Source organism: Alosa sapidissima, chromosome 19 (genome assembly GCF_018492685.1).
Source record: "Alosa sapidissima isolate fAloSap1 chromosome 19, fAloSap1.pri, whole genome shotgun sequence".
Lineage (NCBI taxonomy): Eukaryota > Metazoa > Chordata > Actinopteri > Clupeiformes > Clupeidae > Alosa > Alosa sapidissima.
This window is the reverse complement of record NC_055975.1, coordinates 14587779-14607875: the sequence shown is the minus strand read 5'-3', so window position 1 is coordinate 14607875 and position 20097 is coordinate 14587779. Positions and strand designations below refer to the sequence as shown.

Below are 20097 nucleotides of genomic sequence, written 5' to 3'. Positions count from 1 at the left end.
CATATGAATTTACTGGTGTTGAGGTAACCTGGCACTTTTTGTTGGCCAATGTTCTGTACTCACATTTGGCTTTGTTAAGACAATGCATTCATCCGCTCTATTAGCAATGATATCAGCCTGTTGGAGTACAGTCTCTGCATTTCCAGCTGTTGTTGTAATCATGAGAGTCTCTTGTGGTTCATCTGTCTTTGGAAGGGCATCGATCTTTGATTCCAAAGTAGAAATCCTGTGTTCAAGCTCAGTACATTTTCCACAGGATTTCTTCCCATTTTGTTTTAATCCAAGATCACAGTGACTTGCTGTTCAGTTTTCCCCCGTTCACTTGGCTGCCTCATGTGAAGCTGTCTTTTTTCAAAACTAACCACTGAAGTTCCAGGATAAAATGAACTGGTTTCCCTATCTTTGTTAACCAAGCTAAGAATTCAATAGATTTCTGAAATCATTTCAGAATAGATAGCAACATGTCAGTACTGTACATTATCATGACAAACCACATTTTCAGTACTTGTATTATTTCTTATATTTTAGGCAGGTCTCTGTGGTTCCTCTATTTCAATGTGTTTTTGTGTTGAAAACAGTCATCTGACAGGATATAGTAGAATAAATGAATGCATTTGTGTGCATATATGCCTAATGGAAACAAATATAATTTTACCATTCTACACATACTGTCTATATATGTTTATATTTAGGGTATCTACTATTTACACAACACATTTTAACTCTACTTTCCTGCTAGAACATTTTAAGGAGTAGAGCCTTTGATGACGTCTCTAAACAGGATCCAGTTCTAGTTACTGTGGTCTCAGGTTTAAACCTCATGCACAATTCATCAGCATATCACATCTCACCTGTCCAACAGTCCTCCTGCTCCAAACCACTTCTTTTTGGGCGACTTTAGTTTTGTGGCCTTTGCCTTTCTTACGGTGATTGTTAAAAAAGAGCATGGAGTAAGACAATTTTTCCAGGACAACTTGAAGACTTGCAATTCGTTTCTGAGTGCGGGAACCTAAGGATCCCGAAGAAACCTCGAGCTTGGATATTTGTATGGTAAGCTGAGGCTGATTCTGTTCTTCTATGGGATCATTCATTTTGGGGTCTGAGCATCGCTGATGAAGTTGTAATCGTATACTTCGAGGCTGCAATGATATATTCAGAGTTTAAGATTCAATATTATAACATTAACTGAGAACAGATTCATTATTGGCTAATATAATGTGATCTCAACTCAACATGATTTTGAAGAAGTGTCAAATCGCTGACATGGTCCTGCATTTCTTAGCAAAGGTCTGCTGTTCACAGGGAATATTGTACTTTTAGTCATTTCAATACAGGAAAACTGTAACTGAATGTGAATCCTGTTTTTTTCAAGTGACTAATTGGGGAGATGATTGAAGTGTCCCATTGCTCAAAGGAAGTGGTTGAAGCTGGATTGAGCCTCAGGCAATTTACTTTTGTTTGGTTTGTTTTCCCTTCAGTTAAATTTATTTTAATTTATATCACCTCAAACTCATGCTGCTTTCTGGACCTATCACATTATGTCAGTGGCTGAATGTAAAATACAAACATGTAACATGTAATATTACATATACAATGATTAGACAAGGTGTTGTTGTTATTCAGGTGTAACAACCCTCAATTTTTAAGAGCACATTTTTCCCACCAGACCTATGAAACAGATGTACTCCTATTGATAGATGAAGGTCACCCACTTGAATTATTAAGATCCCTTTTAAGGCCAAATGATTATTGGATAAGTGTAGCAAAACACCTGAAAGGATTATTTATTTACCTTGTGTGTTATTATTGTTTTTAATGTCTCATTAGCATGTGATGCGTTACCAGAGTTTGAAAAAGTAGCACCAATTTGAATTTAAAAAATAAGAGTGTGACAAAGAACTTTGCTGAGGGCCAGCAATTTGACACCCATCAAAATATGTCATGTTAGGATGAGTGGCTTTCTAGAAATTAGATATGGTATGTGATGTCTGTCTTCAAGAGATCCTTTTCACTTAAAGATTTAATAAAGTAGTATAAAGTAACCTCTTCAACAATCTTAAACCATAAACAAAACTATAGTCTTGCTTGAGATGTTGGGATCATTTATAAAACTGGTTTGAAAGAACCATTCTATCATCAATTGCTCATTGTTCTTAGTGACTGTATTAGCTTGAATAGGTGAATGTGTGGACATATAATGCAAAAGAATGCACAGATGTATCTTGTACCTGCACATTTATGAGTTAAAGGATTTATGGCTTCATTTTAGATCTTATGCAAGACAGCATTATGACCTTTAATGATTCTGAGACTGTAATTATGCAAAATACTCTTCACCAGAGTTATACGAGTGGACAACTCATGGTTTTATAGAACAATGAGTAGAACATCTTGCTTTGGTCTGAGCACTGATCTCTGTCCCACTGTCCTACCTGTGCCTCCAGAGGTGAAACCAAACTCTTGGTAGCCATGAAGAAAGGAAAGTCAAAGGCACCCAAAGACAAAGGTCAAAATCAAGGTGAGTGCCACAGAAGAGAATTAGGCCTTATATCCATACACTAGTGAATATTGGAATCCTGAGGTGACATACAGACATAAGAAAAAAGTTAACCCTATCAACACAGTATTTTCAAACAGTGATATGCTCGTGACTATGGTGACATATTTTTGTACTTTGAATATGCTTTTCAATTCGGAAAATAGTGTTCAAACTCCCAAGTTTCTATATGTGATTGTCTGTCTCTGTTTTACACATTGCTGTAGTATCACTTTTCAGATTGTATAAATGTTACATCCCATTTCCTTATCTCTGTTCCCTGTGATTCCTAGATGAGCCAGCTGTCCTGGAAACAGAGGACCTGGACCGAAGGTTTGGAGGCGGCCCAGACCCTGACACCATCTCCCTGGCCTCTGTTACCGCGGTAACCACCAATGTATCCAATAAGAGGTGAGAGGAAATCCTACCGTGAACATTCAATTCTGACACTGACAAGTTAAGCATCAACTTCAGTATTCTATCTCCAACACATAAGTAGAAAATAACTTTGATTTGTACAAAATTGTGCAGGTCTAAGCCTGACATAAAGATGGAGCCTGGAGCTGGAAGGCCAATGGACTTCCAAGTAAGTTGTCAGTAACCCCAGCTAAAATGCATCACATCTCCTAGTTAGTTAAGGGCTGCATGCCACACTGCTTAGATGCAGACGTTTGCAATGCCACAGTGCCCTCTGCTGGAAATACATTAAAAATAGGTCACGCAAGAGGCCTTCACCTATCAGCAGTCAGTGTAGGATCTGATAGGATTCCATGTGTACTGAAAGGAGGTAAATTTCCAGTAAAGAAAATTCTCAATCAAATAAAACACTCTGTGTTTTTACAGGTGAGTGTTACAGTCATTGAGGCCAGACAACTGGTGGGCCTCAATATGGACCCAGTGGTCTGTGTGGAGATTGGAGATGACAAGAAATACACATCAATGAAGGAGTCGACCAACTGCCCATACTACAATGAGGTGACCATGACATGAACGATCTTGATATAAAGTGCTTTGATATGCAGTGTGGACTGTTTTGAAATGAAAAAAAAAAAAAAAAAGTTGTCAATGTTCAGTCATTAACCATGATTCTCTTTTTCCATTTCTCTTTCAGTACTTTGTATTTGACTTCCATGTCCCTCCTGACCTCATGTTTGATAAGATCCTGAAGGTTTCGGTGAGTCTTCCCGGCTATTGACTGTGTGGCTGAAATGTTATCCTGTTTAACTGTCCGTAAGACAAACATAATTTCTTCCCTCAGGTCATTCACTCTAAAAACCTACTGAGAAGTGGCACACTGGTCGGGACTTTTAAAATGGATGTGGGCACGGTATACTCACAGCCTGGTAAGACTGAGAGTGGTACACATTACTGTTGTGACCCCAAGACCCAAGTCAATCTATAAGATTACTACTAAATTAAATGGCTGTGATATATTTTCAGAGCATAACTTTTACCACAAGTGGGCCATCTTGTCTGACCCTGATGACATCACGGCTGGCTGCAAGGGCTATGTGAAGTGTGATGTTGCTGTGGTTGCAAAGGGCGATAACATCAAGACACCCCACAAGTCCACTGAAACAGACGAGGATGATATAGAGGGGTAAGGATGAGTGCAGGACTATACACATCTCTAACCAATGCCTCCAACAAAAAACAAACAAACTGCAAATAACACACTAATACAGGGGGCTAACTTCAGGGGTACCAGTGCATGCTAATACAAAATATTAGGTTAAACAGAGAGAGGGGACTGTGATTGGATAAATTGAACTGTATGGCTGCTGGAACACTGTCTGTCTGTCTGTCTGTCTGTCTAACCACCTCTGTCAGCTACACAAACACGTAAATAACAAATACATTGTTATTTTTTCTGTCTTTTTCAGGAACCTCCTGCTGCCTGAAGGTGTACCCATGGAGAGACAGTGGGCACGCTACTATGTGAAGATCTACAGGGCCGAGGGGCTGCCTAAGATGAACACCAGCATTATGGCCAATGTGAAAAAGGCCATCATTGGAGAAAACAAAGACCTATTGGATCCATACGTTCAAGTCTTGTTTGCTGGCCAGAAGGTATAACTGTTCATTCATATCACAGAAATAATTCTAAAAATGATGCATGTGGGATTAAAATGTCTGAAATATGGATATAATCTCATGATAATTTTATCTTGACCATTTCAGGGCAAGACCACTGTGCAGAAAAGCAACTATGAGCCAATATGGAATGAACAAATCGTCTTCACGGAAATGTTCCCCCCTCTATGCAAGAGAATGAAAGTCCAAATCCGTGACTCAGATAAAGTCAATGATGTGGCTATAGGAACACACTTCATTGACCTTAGAAACATTGCTAATGATGGTGACAAAGGTGAGAATTCTGTTGATTTACTTAAGAGCTGGAAGCAATGTCAATAAAAGACGTCAGACACTGTTGAGTTTAAATTAAACAAGAGGTTTGTAGGAACAGAATATGTTAATTATAGATCATGAGAAATAATTCTTTACTAGACCTTGAAAATGTGTGCGCATCAAGTGAATTGATGAATCTCTTGTGTGTCCAGGCTTTCTTCCCACTCTGGGCCCTGCCTGGGTGAACATGTATGGCTCCACAAGGAACTACAGCTTGATGGATGAGTACCAGGACCTGAACGAGGGCCTAGGAGAGGGGGTATCATTCAGGGCCCGTCTCCTAATCAGCCTGGCTGTAGAGATCCTAGACACAGGCTCCCCAGACGTAATGAGCAACACAGAAGTGCAGGTGGAGGGAGTGCCCAAAATTGCTGAGGTGCATCTTCTCTTCTCTCCTATCCACCTGTTTCTGAACAACTAGATACAGCAGATGGAAGACATACTATTGTCATGAGGCTGTGAAAAGTAAATTATTGAGCACCTTTACTTAACAGCAATACATGCATTATTTAAGCGAGGCTGGGAATAGCAGTCTTTTGTATGGAGGTGAATTAGATATGCACAGGTGATTTGGGAGCTCAGTGGGACGTGGAATTTATAATCCTCATTCAGAATTCTATGACGAAAACAACATTGATACAATTGGCAATTATAGGCCCATTGCAATTACCAAAATTATAACAACACACAGATTTGTATTACCTTAGAATATTTTTGTGTAGTCTGCTCGTTTGCGATCGATAGCCTACCATCCTTTCACTGTGAAGATTGGAAACGGTGTCGTTCCAGCAGCCACAGGTATTGTGCTATACCGTATCATCCTGGTTGCAAACATAGGTTGCAAACTTGCGACTAGGAAACCCCGCAAAAAGCTTTGTATTCTTAACGTCGGTGTAGGCCTAAGCTTAGCCTTAGCGATATATCGTTGATACCTCGGCGCACAAACTTGCTTCTATCTGGTACAGACGCAGGCCACTGCTGTTGCTGTTTACAGGACTAATTGTTTTGCTAGTTTGCTAGCTCGCTAGTTTAAGACAAGTTAAAGCTTCTAAGGGATAATACGTATTGTTCATACAATATACATAAGTTACTTAAAAAACTAAGTTGGGTAGGAAAACTGACCCTCTAACTGAATTTTCTTTCCCCCAGAATGCCACTGGAAAGGTCGAGGAATTTTTACTGTATGGGGCCTTCCTTGAAGCCACCATGATTGACAGGAAGATTGGTGATAAGCCAATCACTTTTGAGGTTACCATAGGTCAGCAGTTTCAACCTTTCTCTTTTACTCTTTAATATACTTATACATTGCCGTTCAAAAGTTTGTGGTCACTTGAAATTTCCATTCCACTCCATTATAGACAGAGATCAGTTGCATTGTTTTTTTTTTATTTTTTTTTATTTTTTTTTTTATCAGGGCAGCAGTTTTCAGATTAAATTATGTGCTTACAAAAGCATTCTCCAATGTTTTCTCAGTTAGCCTTTTAAAATGATATCAAAATAGTAAACAGAATGTGCCTTTGGAACATTGGATGAATAGTTGCTGATAATGGGCATCTGTATATTTATGTAGATATTGAATTAAAGATCAGCCATTTCTTTAACATTAATGATGAAAACAAGGACATTTCTAGTAAGTAACTCTTGAACAGCAGTGTAGGTAAGTGTATGGTCGAAGACATACTCACAAAATCTTAATTTAATCAGGTAACTATGGGAACGAGATAGATGGGATGATAAAGCCCAAGTCACGGAGGAAGAAGAAAGGAGGGGATAGTGATGAAGAGGAGACTGACTTGATCCAGGGCTCCAGTGATGAAGAGATGGAGGATGAAGGAGACTTAGTGTCTGTAGCATCCACCCCACCCATGAAACCCCTCATCACAGATAGGTACGGTCAATCATCAAGATGAGAGGCCGGTAAAGACAGAACTTTTATACATTAAATAGAAATGTTATCCACTGATACACAACACTGACATATTTTATGGTTTATGTTTAGGAACTACTTCCATCTGCCTTACTTTGAGAGGAAGCCCTGCATCTATATTAGAAACTGGTGGCAAGATCAGAAGAGACGCCTATACAACTCCAACATCATAGACAACATAGCAGATAAACTGGTCAGTTATTTGCCAGAAACCCATTCTTGCTTTATTGAACTTGTAGAAAGGTTGAAAACTACATAAGTAGCACACCACATGATAATGGATTATTTTGTTTTGATTTAACAGGAAGAGGGGCTGAATGATGTGCAGGAGGTCATAAAGACAGAGAAGGCCTACCCGGAACGCAGACTGAGAGGAGTCCTGGAGGAGCTCAGCAACGGCTGCAGGTTCAGACAAACCTAACTGTTTCTGTGCACTCTGCATCCAAAGCAGATGCCACCAAGCTCTCACTGACTGACTGCTCTTTTCAATAATGAACAATGTGATTTACTACCGTCAAGCACACTGTTAGTTGTTAAAAGCAATACTTGGCATCTCCACATTATTGCTGACATATCCTTATCCCACTTTCCCATTCTCCCAATTTAGTCAGTTCCTTAACCTGGCGAATAAGGACCAAAACCAGACAGGAAAGACCAAGCTGGATCGGGAGCGACTGAAGTTCTGTATGAGGGAGTTGGTAAGAGCCCTTAAGTAGTTTATAAGATATATGAGTCCTCTGTCTACGCTATCAGATGGTACACACATAAATTAAGTACGCTGATTGCAGTCAGTGCCTAACAAGCTGTCTGTCTCTCTCTTTGATGTCACATCACAGGAAACCTTGGGTCAGCAGGCCAAGACCATTCGCTCACAGGTGAAGAAGAACACAGTAAAAGACAAGATAAAACTGGTGCAGAACTTCTTGCAAAAGCTTCGCTTCCTGGCAGTAGAGGTACATTTCCTTAATTAGGAAGTATGCAACTTTCCACTTTCTGAAACATTATTTTACATTTACATTTGTTAATTTAGCAGACACTGTTGTCCAAAGTGATTTACATATGTCAACTTTATGACAAGGGATTACATTGTTCCTGAATATGGGGTTAAGTGTTTTGCTCAAGGGCACAACGGTGGAATCCGGGAATTGAACCCACAACTTTCAGCTCCTAAACCACTACACTACCACCGCCCCAATTTTCTAAAGAACTAGTATGGATGGGTATCAACTTCAAATGAATTTGGCCTATCTTCCAAAAAGCCTATATTTTAAAACTACTTTGGATTAAGTAATTGTACTTCCTTATCACCTACTAAATCACATAGTTAGTATATTATTTATATTTATATATATTTATATTTCCATCTCTTCTATACTGGTCATTGACTTCCATTGCTGTCAAAAATAAATTAAAATTAACTGGTGTTTAAACTTCTGCATGATATATTCTTAGCCACAACACAGCGTCCCAGACATTTTTATCTGGATGCTGAGTAACAACAAGCGCATTGCCTACGCCCGAGTTCCTTCCAAAGACATCCTTTACTCTCCAGTGGAGGAAGAGAAAGGGAAAGACTGCGCCAAAGTCAAGACCATTTTCCTCAAGGTATGCATCAGGATTTGGGACTTTAGTTTTATCCTCATGTTCCCCCAGGTCATATACCAGTAAACATTTAACTATCAAGACAACTATATACTACTAACTTACCTGCCACTAATCTCTAGATTCTGGACTCATAATGACAAAAATATCTCTTTCTTACTATCCTGCTCCAGTTGCCCGGTAAGAAGAGCTTTGGGCCAGCAGGCTGGACGGTGCAGGCCAAGACTGAGATGTACCTGTGGCTGGGCCTGAGCCGGCAGCGTAGGGATTTCCTGAGCGGTTTGCCCAATGGCTTTGAGGAGGCCAAGGTCTCCACGGGACCTGGCATGCAGACTGCCCCACCCATCAGTCTTATCTATACCAGTAAGCATCCAGAACCACACCATCCAATGCAACAGAATACCTACAATATTTTATACTTATTCACAACCTGAGCAGACCTACATCAGAACCGTGTTCACTCATACTCAGCTTTCGTTAATGTAATAATACCTTCAAGGGATGAAGGTTAGGGATAACACTTCACAATTGCAGAGGTACACTACCTGTAACAGGGATACAACCACCACCACCACTTGGAGTGGAATTAGAAATAGACATGCTGTTCATAAAACCAAAATCACGGCTTGAAATGACCCAGATCTATACATTTTCTCCCCCCAGTGAAGCAGGTCTTCCAGCTGAGGGTGCACATGTACCAAGCACGCAGCCTGTTTGCTGCAGACAGCTCCGGCCTTTCTGACCCCTTTGCCAGGGTATTCTTCTCCACACACAGCCAAGTCACAGAGGTAAGTCATACACTCTTCCTAGAAACACACATTAAGGGGAATAAAAATGCCTACTTGCCTACAAATGGAACATCCTCAGGACATAAGCTTCACACTGAATGATCTGTGATCAGTGCTGATTATGTAATTGCTCTGCTGTAGGTCCTGAATGAGACTCTCTGTCCAACCTGGGACCAGCTGCTGGTGTTTGATAATGTGGAGCTCTACGGGGAAGCTTGTGAGCTGAGAGACGATCCACCAATCATTGTCATAGAGATCTATGATCAGGATGCTGTGGTATGTTGACATGTTAACACTCGCGCTTGCACAGTATCATTTTAGTATATCTTAATCACATTGTTAGTGCCTTGTTTCTTGCATGCATCTGTTGGTGTTTGTGTAATATAAGCTCTGGGGCGCGTTTCCCAAAACCATAGTTGCTAACCTGTTAGCAACTTTGTTGGTTGGCAATGGGAAACCAACTATGGTTAGCAACTATGGTTTTGGGGAACGCGCCCCTGAATGATATTGTGGTTGAATAGGGCAAGGCAGAGTTCATGGGAAGGACATTTGCTAAGCCCATCACCAAGATGTCAGATGAGTATTATGGCCCCCCACGCTTCCCTCCCCAACTGGAGTACTACCAGATCTATAGAGGAAACTGCACTGCTGGTGAAATGCTGGCAGCCTTTGAACTCCTACAGGTGATGCTAATAGGACACACACACATTCTCATAGACACAAACAAAAACTCACAAATTTGTATTGATTAGCAATAGAAATTCAAAATAGCTGACTGCTGGTGTGTCTCTTGTAGATTGGTGCTGGTGGAAAGGCGGAGTTGCCTCCTATTGATGGGCCTACTGAGTTGGACCGTGGGCCCATCCTCCCCGTACCTATGGGCATACGCCCTGTCCTCAGCAAGTACCGCATCGAGGTGAGGGGCTAAAGTGGTCACCTGACTGAAGATAATTCAATAATTAATTCCAAGTTTATGTATCTGTGTCATCGCATATTATTATATGCACATACTACAAGCTAAATTGTCACATACCACAGCCAAATTAGAAACTTTCTGGTATAGAAACTCTATGGTGATGAATATCCAGTTTTCTATGGATTTGCTCCTTCTTGTACACTGTTATATTAACTGTCCTCCTTCTTGGCTACAGGTGCTGTTCTGGGGCCTACGGGACCTGAAGCGGGTGAATTTGGCCCAGGTGGACAGACCAAGAGTGGACATTGAGTGTGCTGGAAAGGGGGTGCAATCTGCCCTTATCCAGAACTACAAGAAGAACCCGAACTTTAGCACCCTTGTCAAGTGGTTTGAAGTGGTAAGCTGTTAAAATGTAGCACTACACAAGACATTCATAGTAGTACAGTGAATAGGTATTTTTGTCACAATATTGGAAAGTCAGAAGAGCATGCAGCATTTATTTGCCACACAGCTCTTACCCACTTGTGTACTTGAAGCACATAGCGCTGAGAAAAAGAAAGACAAAGCGTGTTTACAAATACAGGTCTCAAAAGTAGTTATTGTTGTGTCTGAGTGACTTTTTTTTGACATACCAGTGTAACATTCCTGTTTAGTTGTGGCATTCAGAGAACTGTAAACAAATTACAGTGAGTGGCTCATTTCACAAAATTCATTCATGCAAAAAAGTGAAATTGAGGGAAATAGAAATACGGTACGGTTGTGTGTGATCCATTTAGTAATATTGACAAGACTTTGAGGAGGTTTTGTTCAATTCTGTAATTCTAATTGAATAGGATGTACATACAGTAGGGTTGAGGAAATAGAGAGAAGAGTTGTGATTGCACATGGCTGAGTTGGAAGGACCGTAGACATGCGAACAGAGGCATTGTAGACGGGTGGCTACTGTATTTCAGCTTGCCTGCTGACCACAGCCCCTCACTGAGCCTCTACTCCACAGGACCTGCCCGAGAATGAGCTTCTGCACCCTCCGCTCAACATCCGCGTCGTGGACTGCCGTGCCTTCGGCCGCTACACGCTGGTGGGCTCCCAGGCTGTCTCGTCGCTCCGCAAGTTCATCTATCGTGCCACAGACAAGCACGCCAACAACTACTCTACTAATGGTACACCCTGCCCCACAGAGAGAGTGCTTCAGTATATTGGACACTACGGTGTCCTTATCTGTACTATTTTATAATTTAATGAAGAAGGAATTGATATGATTAAGGCCATGATATGAGTTTGGGTGATATTTTGAAGTAGGCAATATCAGAGGAAATGATGCTCAGATTTTGTAATGTAAGGTCAGAATACTGAGACTCAGGATATTAATCTTCCAGATGAGATTATCTGTAACGCGGAGCCAGAGCCTCCAGTGAAGAAGATGGAGACAGTGGTCAAACTCGACAGTGTAAGTTTCTTCCAGTGTGAAACACTCTAAACACCCACTGTCTCATATGTTTGACTCACTATACAACCAGATAGTTTGCATTTCATTCTGTTTACTCTCTTTTATTAGGGGTCTGATGCAGTGGTCAAGGTTGATATGGTAAGACCTTAACACTTAACATTCTGTTGTTGATGTTGTTGAGTTGTATTTGGTGTTATGGAAGGTTTTATTGGTACTGAGGTGTAATTTGAGCCACTCTGAAGAAATAGAAATGCTGAAAAAAAATGTTAAAAAGGAAAGATGGTTTGAAGGATGGTTTTGTTCTTTTCCTTTACAGCCAGATGATGACAAGAAGGGCAAGAAGAAGAAGAATAAGGGAGGCGAGGTGGAGGAGGAGGAGGTGGACGAGAGCATGCTGGACTGGTGGTCCAAGTACTTCGCCTCCATTGAGACACTGAAGGAGGTGAGGGTGCTGGGTCGCAACAATAATTCTCACTGTTTCACCTGAAACCTCATATGTGGAATTAAGTGAACAAACTCCAGACCTTACATGACTTCCACATTAAAGTACATGACATTTGAGTTCTCTGCCCCCCCTCCTCTCTCTGCCCCCCCCCCTCTTTGTTTCTCCCTGTCTCTCTCTCCGTCCCTGTGTCTTTGGGTGTGCTATCAGATATTAAAGGCCCAGGAGGCTGCTCTGGCGGAAGCTGAGCGTGACGAGGATGCAGATCCACCACCTGAGGGGGGAGGTAACATCACTTACCACGGGACACATTACACTGCAGAGTCCCATGGCCACTCCAAGCATGGCACCATTTAGTAAATTCAGTTACTAGGGGTTTGGCTTGCATTTTAATAGTAGTCGCATTCTATTATAAATATTTTGCTTTAGGGTGCAATGGATAATGATACAACTACAAAAATATAATAAATATAACTAACATAATATAAACTAAACAGCTTTAATAAAAATTACATTAAATGAGCTTGGACCCACATATGATGCATTCATTTTTGAACCATGTTAGCTGTTAGCCTGAGCTCTGAAAAGTCTAAGCTGTTTGCATTTTAACCCCACATTTAAGCATTTTGAGATGTCTTACTCAGACAGCAAACATGTCTATCATTAAGCTGTACCTCAGGTGTCACATTGACCTAAGAGTGAGATTCTTTTAAGATGCAATGACCCAAGGAACCTCTAGCCTAACTCTGAAAGCAGAAACTTGATTGAAATGAAAGTTAATTTATTTGCAGATGCCCTCCCATTACTGCTCTTACCCAAGTCTTTGCATGCTCCCCTCTTTAAGCATCAGCAAATATGTTCCCAATAAAATCTCAGCAGGAGTGACTAAATTGACTTTGTAATAAGTGACTTTGAGCAGCCATTTCCCTCTCCTTGTAGCGGTAGTGCTTCCAGAGTATCCCAACTTCTCTCCTAAATCCCATTACTGCATAGAGCGGTAAAATGTAAAAAAGACATGAATGGGGCAATAAACACATTAAAACATATAGGCCTCTGTTTTACCTCATCTAATTGTGTTCCAATCTAGATGTGCAAAACAGAGGCTCTGGCCCTCCACTCCCACTGGCATGACACACAAGCACATGCCTGCCATGAAAGTTGTCAAAGGAAAGTCTGGTGTAATAAATGAAAGTAAATAAAAAGTTAAATAAAATAAGTTAAATAAAATAACTGAAAAGTATTCACAATGAACTAATTAGATTAAAATATATAACTCCACATAACAACAACATGTAAAATAACTCAATAACTATTAATTACATAAAAAGTAATTCAATATTTGTTTTAAATAACATTAGTAACAACTTTAGCTTTTAAACATGCTGTATGAGAACAAACAATGTGGAGTATAAGGGATTACCTACAGCATAATAACTAATTACTGAGACCCCTAGTTGTAGAATCCAAAGGGGAATACTTAAAGAAAAGTACATTGCTTGGCAACTTTCATGAAGAGTTCATGTCTGGAGTGCTGTGCCTCCACCTCCCCTCCCTACCCCCCTGCCTCACCCCTGCTCAGAAATCAACCCTGATGAATCTCCTGTAAAAGGAAAGAAGAAAGGGAAGAAAAAGAAGGCGGCAGCAGCAGCGGCAGCGGCGGCGGCAGCAGCTTTGGACGGGCCGGCGGAGAGGAAGAGACCCAGGATCGATGAGCTGAAGGTGAAGGATGCAGAGACTCTTTCAAAAGCTGGCCTGCAACATACCTACCTCCCTACAGAGAGGCTTAATCACCAGTCACCAGTCTGTTGCTTTTCCCCCACAGAACATGTCTACTTTGAATGTGCAGCACTATTGTAAATGAAGAGCCAAATGGACAAATACACTTATTTAACAGAATTGGATAGCATACTGTACATTATTTGACTTTGGTTTCTTCTATTCAGCTCATGTGTTGAAACTCTTCTGTATGTATTTCTGTCTCCTTTCGTCTCCTCTCACCCTGCTTATGGTCTGACCTCCTCAGGTGTACAACAGGGAGTTAGACCATGAGTTTGACGGCTTTGAGGACTGGCTCCACTCGTTCAACCTGTACAGAGGGAAGGGCGGTGATGATGATGACCAAAACATGCCTGATGAGGACAGACTTGTTGGCAAATTTAAAGTAAAAACAAAAGCTATGGCTAGATGTGAGATCAATGAACAGTAAGAGAGCTTGGTTTAGTTAAATTGTCATTTTTGTTCTGTGACAGGGCTCCTTGTGTATATACAAAGTCCCGGTGTCAGATGAGATGTCCAGAGAGGTTGGCTATGATTCAAACATGGGCATGTTCCAGAACATTCCTCAGAACAACCCCATAAACATTTTAGTTCGAGTGTATGTCGTCAGGGTAGGTACAGCAAAGTCAAACAGCAGCATACTGCATACAAATGTCAATACTTTTGTTTATGATTCTTATCCCATCTTTCTTTAGATCACCAATTTTCCTATTTGTACTTTTTCCTTTGAAATATGCCTTGTCCATGGTTGAGGTTTTTCTAATTTTCCCTTCCTTCCATGTCCTGTCTTTCAGGCTACAGATTTGCATCCAGCTGACATTAATGGGAAGGCAGATCCTTATATAGCTATCAAGCTGGGAAAAACTGAAATCAAAGACAAAGAGAATTACATCTCCAAACAGCTGAACCCTGTGTTTGGAAAGTAAGTCCTAGGCTACCACAAACCTACAGAAAAGACTCTCCTGACTCACCGTCCATTTCCAGTGACCACTGATGTAAAGACTATAAACTATGGACCCTTTCAAGAGAGTTCCATTATCAGCATCATAGTTGGCCCCACAAGACTTCCTTTTTAACATTCCATATGTTATCTTAATGTAGAGGAAGTAGATTGGGGCCCAAATAGAACGTTCAAGCATTGTTTTTGTTTACCTTGTAGAAAGGGTCTATACACAAAAAACACACTAGAACAGACTTGATGTTCTTCCCTTAGGTCCTTTGACATAGAGGCCACGTTCCCTATGGACTCCTCCTTGACAGTCTCAATCTATGACTGGGATCTAGTCGGCACTGACGACCTCATCGGCGAGACCAAAATCGACCTGGAGAACCGCTACTACAGCAAACACAGAGCAACATGTGGCATTGCCTCAACATACTCCCTGTGAGTTCTCAGTTACTTAAATCAACACCACATAGTGTAGTTCTTTGGGGGTACATTGAACAATGACAAGATGTATAAATACCAGTTCTTACACTGTGTTGCATTGTTGATCTGGTGAATGAGTGTTTGTGGATCTGATTTGCTGCACACTGATGTGTTTGCTACAGATATGGTTACAATGTGTGGAGAGACCCGATGAAGCCCACTCAGATCCTGAGTAAACTCTGCAAGGACGGCAAGGTGGATGGGCCCCACTTTGGCCCCGGGGGAAGGGTGAAGGTGGCCAATCGTGTTTACTTTGGACCAACGGAAATAGAGGATGAAAACGGTGTGTTGATGTAAACACATCAGGGACTGACTAAAGCTCAGGAATGACTGAGAACTAAATGGTTCATTTTTTGAACATGCCTGAGCTAACTGGTATCAAAAGCCCTGCTAAAAACATGCAATAGCAATAGCCGTAGAAAACAATTGTATGATCAGTGGTATATGGTTCACATAGAAATATTGATTAAAAGTATTAAAAGGTCCTCTCTGAATTCACTGAATACTCACTGTTGGACAGGTCTGAAGAAGCAGAGTGATGAGCACCTGGCCCTGACCGTGCTGAAACACTGGGAGGACATGCCACGAGTCGGATGCAAGCTCGTCCCCGAGCACGTGGAGACGCGCCCGCTGCTCAACCCAGACAAGCCCGGCATTGAGCAGGTAACCAGGACTACCTATGGACTGCTCATGTAAACATGGGCTGCTGGGTTTAGGTCTGCAGTTTGACCCTGTTCCCAAATGGACTATTAGTATGGATTTAGATAGATAGATAGATAGATAGATAGATAGATAGATACTTTATTGATCCCCAGGGGAAATTCAAGAAGACACGGAGCTACTGAGTAGGCTGCCACTCTTGTCGGCGCCGGAACCGGAACAGGAACATGATTTACGGCTTTATGTAGAGATAGCATATAGCGGAATGGAGAATTTAAATTTGACTAATATGGATGAGTGTCTGTGTCCCATAGGGCAGGATTGAGATGTGGGTGGACATGTATCCCAAGGATATGGCAGCACCTGGTCCAGCCCTTGATATTTCTCCACGAAAACCAAAGAAGTAAGATACCAACTTGATGATTCTGAATCCCTGATTGATTGATCAATTGATTGAGATCAATTCTGTATACCGGTATAATGACTACCTGCAAAATGTATATCAAAAAGCAAAAGTATACATAAGTACATCTATACATGTAAGGTGTACCTGTTCTGCTGAAGATGATGTGTGCCCCCCCCCCCTACAGGTTTGAGTTGAGGGTGATCATCTGGAACACAGATGAAGTTGTTTTGGAAGATGACGACATCTTCACAGGGGAGAAGTCCAGTGACATTTTTGTCAGGGGGTAAAAAGAAATTTGGATATTTGATATTAACTTACTTAACGTAACTTAACTTAACTCTGTATGAGTGTTATGCCTTTTTTAGGTGTTTTATGAATGGTAAACAGAACATGTACTGTATGAGGAAAGCTGAAGGTCGATTATTAAGTGCTGGTGTTAACTTACTCTGTGCCAGTTGGCTCAAAGGGCAGCAGGAGGACAAGCAGGACACCGATGTGCATTACCACTCACTGACCGGTGAGGGCAATTTCAACTGGCGGTTTGTCTACCCCTTCGATTACCTGATGGCAGAGGAGAAGATTGTAATCTCCAAGAAGGAGTCCATGTTTGCATGGGATGAAACAGAGTACAAGATCCCACCCCGGCTCAACATTCAAGTGTGGGACGCTGATCACTTCTCCGCAGATGACTTCTTGGGTGTGGAGATTAATTTTTTTCCATCATGTGTTCACCACTTTGGATTTTACTGTTTATCTGTCTGAATATTCTCACTGAGTGAGATGAAATTGATGAAACACTTACTACAGTATTATGAGTCTCATAATAAGCTTATAGTGACCTTATAATTGTGGTCTTCTGTCCTTGGTGGTTCATGTGTTGTTTTGTGGTATGCTAATTGTTGCCACTGAATTCCTAATATTCCCTTAGCTGTGATGGGCATTACGCACAAAGCGAATGCCCACACAACAAATCAACAGACAATAGCAATAACAGGCTGACCTCCCTTACTCCCTTAATTAATGAGCATTAAAATCATAAGAGTGAAACTAAACCTTAATAGGTCATGAGACTTCATAACCTGTCTTCTTAGTCTTATTACTGTGAGATATATGTTGATTTTCATACACAGGGGCAATTGAGCTGGACCTCAACCGATTTGTTCGTGGGGCCAAGACAGCAAAACAATGCAGCCTTGACATGGTTGAGAATGAGCAGGACATGCCAATGGTGTCCATCTTCAAGCAGAAGAGAATCAAGGGCTGGTGGCCATTTTTGGCCCGAGATGAGAATGATGAGCTAGAGATCACGGTATGTGACACTTTAGCTTTACTGTATCACTCTTACACACACTAACACAGAACTAAAACATGAGGAAGCAAATCACCATCATAGCAGCCAAAACTACATCTACATAGCATGGCTTTCCCTACAAGTAGTATGTAAGTTTGAAGGGCTCTTTTTCTGTGGCTCTATAGTGAGTGTCTGAATTTCTGGGAAATAATTTGACTGAAGCATATGGTGACGGGAAGAATTTAAAGAGAGTTACATTGGGTGTGCACATAAGGAGAGCCTGTGTTCTGTCCCTCAGGGGAAAGTGGAGGCTGAACTGCACCTGGTCACCGGGGAGGAGGCGGAGAAGAGTCCAGTCGGAGAGGGACGCAATGAGCCAGAACCGCTGGAGAAACCAAAGTAAGCCCAGTCAGGGTCCACTGTCCACCTCACTCTCACAAGGACCAGTCTTCACACCCAGCAGGTCCTCACTCACCAGGTCCACACACCTCATGATAACCCATTCCACCTCTCCTTTCCTTAATGAACCCACAGGAAGCAGGGAATTTCTTTCTTCAAATATGGTTTTCTCTGAGCTAGATGTCATCTGCTCAATTTATTGGAACCACAGAAGCGTTTTCTTTTATACATCAGGCCCAGGTTTCAAACTGTGCCTCTCCGACGTTGGTAGAGCTATAATTAAGCAACAGAACGAATTGGGTTACACTACACCCTAAAATGGATTCCTCCCTGCATCATGGAATATTATTAGTCAATTTTGGCAAATGACAATTTTGCGTTCATGGTCCGGATTTTGCAAACATTCACCTTATTTTTATGGTAAGTAGCTGTTACAGGCTCTTGTACTGCATGTATAGGCTTGTACAGTAGTCTTGAATCAAATTATGCTATTAGTCTTATTTTAAATATCAGGCATTCTTTGGAATTGGGATCGGCATCACTTTAAATATCACCAAGTTTCCTTGTACATCCACAAAGCCTCTTAATTAATTTACTGAATTCTGATGAATTCAGCCAACCTCTGCTTGGGACTGCCAGAGGTCTGTCTCTTGCAGCCACCTGCATACATGGCACCTGCTGTACCAATATGAACAGCCTGTTATAATCAGGTTTAACCTAATAGTGGGTGCTTTCACTCAAGGCAGCTTGCACAGAACTATTTACATACATTTTTCAACATTATGCCTTGCCAAAACATACACTCTTAAAAAGAATGTGTTGAAAACAACACAACTTGCATTTTTTTTAACAAGCTTTTTTTCACATCTCTGTGTCCAGACAGGAACAACACAGTTTGTGTTGTTTCCAACACATTCGTTTTAAAAGTGTATGAACCCATGACCATGAATGACTGATGAACTGTAGATCAAGTGCATTGTACATCTACCTGTAGAATCTACAGCACGTTCAGCATGTGAATGATCCAACTAGTGCCTCTAGAGGCCAGTTACTTGAACTTGTAGTTGACAAAAGTAGTAATTTAGTAATTCCAAATTCTAATACCATATAAAACCTGTATTATAACATCCACATGATAAGGATCCTTTCTGACTGACTGTGTCTCTGCTTCACCAGTCGTCCAGACACCGCTATGTTGTGGTTCCTCACACCGCTGAAGGCCATCCGCCACCTGGTCTGTACCCAGTACAAGTGGCTCGTCATCAAGATTGTGGTGGCGCTGCTGGTGTTGGCCATGCTAGGCCTCTTCCTCTACAGCATGCCGGGCTACATGGTGAAGAAGCTGCTGGGAGCTTAAGGACGAGACAGGGAGAGATGCAGAGCATGAGATGAGAAGGAAAGAGAGAGGGCAACTGTCCCATAGTCATACCACCTGTTTTTAATATGATCTCATATATATGAAAACATAATGTAGAGAAATCATGTCAGCAAAGTCAACTTTAACCTCGCTTATTATAAAAAATACACATTTTGATAGGAACTTTTCAACACTCTTTTACATCTAACTTCTATGACTATTTAAACAAATATGTTTTAAGATTTAACTAAGATTACTAAGAAAGATGAACAGTTTACTGAAACAACCTGACACTCTCTAAAGCCCACACTAAAAAAAGATCTAAATTAAAACAATGTTTCCCTTCTTCTTCTTTCAGCAACGAAATTGCCTGCACTTAAAATACATTAGATTTAGATTAGATTTCAAGCTTACCTATAGATTGAACTGTGATTGTGTATTATTTGTATTTATTGATATTTCCCACCTTTTCTCAGAATCAATAAAAGTGTCCGTAATGGTGTCTTTACTGCACAGTGTGCAGTAAATGTGTGCTTTAATTCTGATAATGGGAAAATAAATTAAGAAATAAAAAACGTTATCTGTTTCAACATCATACAGAAATAACCCTTGCTTCATAAGACTAAGGCTAATGCTTAACTGTCCATTTTACTTCAAATCTAACATCAACTTACAATTCTTGTTGCCTAACCTCTCCTACTAACTCAAACCT

At 41.0% G+C, this 20097-nt stretch overlaps 1 protein-coding gene and 1 long non-coding RNA gene across 2 annotated transcripts; one reads left to right on the top strand and one right to left on the bottom strand.

Moving 5' to 3' along the window:
* Positions 1-2827: 2827 nt before the first annotated feature.
* LOC121692967 lies at positions 2828-12067 on the bottom strand. The gene is made up of 4 exons (XR_006025385.1): positions 12011-12067; positions 9111-9116; positions 7175-7185; positions 2828-2838 (listed from the first exon to the last, which is right to left on the bottom strand). It is a non-coding gene; the product is annotated as an uncharacterized LOC121692967 (long non-coding RNA).
* On the top strand, positions 3113-19511 carry LOC121692966 (otoferlin-like). The gene is made up of 39 exons (XM_042072067.1): positions 3113-3122; positions 3380-3511; positions 3648-3710; positions 3795-3879; positions 3977-4136; positions 4420-4606; positions 4718-4904; positions 5098-5321; positions 6095-6203; positions 6650-6833; positions 6945-7065; positions 7177-7277; positions 7480-7570; positions 7709-7825; positions 8325-8477; positions 8648-8837; positions 9138-9262; positions 9404-9538; positions 9784-9945; positions 10059-10178; positions 10414-10575; positions 11176-11338; positions 11555-11625; positions 11734-11763; positions 11942-12067; positions 12278-12353; positions 13647-13786; positions 14091-14228; positions 14317-14454; positions 14638-14765; positions 15057-15227; positions 15395-15555; positions 15793-15935; positions 16247-16335; positions 16523-16621; positions 16794-17035; positions 17469-17647; positions 17928-18028; positions 19205-19511. Exons 2-39 carry the CDS (start codon positions 3425-3427, stop codon positions 19383-19385), a joined length of 5139 nt encoding a protein of 1712 aa, XP_041928001.1. The 5' UTR covers positions 3113-3122; positions 3380-3424; the 3' UTR covers positions 19386-19511.
* Positions 19512-20097: the final 586 nt, after the last annotated feature.

Bases quoted from the DNA above. Each gene is read 5' to 3' on its own strand.
- LOC121692966 (XM_042072067.1), top strand. From the start codon at position 3,425: ATGGACCCAGTGGTCTGTGTGGAGATTGGAGATGACAAGAAATACACA. The intron at 11,626-11,733 runs GTAAGTTTCTTC...CTCTTTTATTAG, and splicing joins CAGTGGTCAAACTCGACAGT to GGGTCTGATGCAGTGGTCAA. The intron at 17,648-17,927 runs GTATGTGACACT...TCTGTCCCTCAG, and splicing joins ATGATGAGCTAGAGATCACG to GGGAAAGTGGAGGCTGAACT.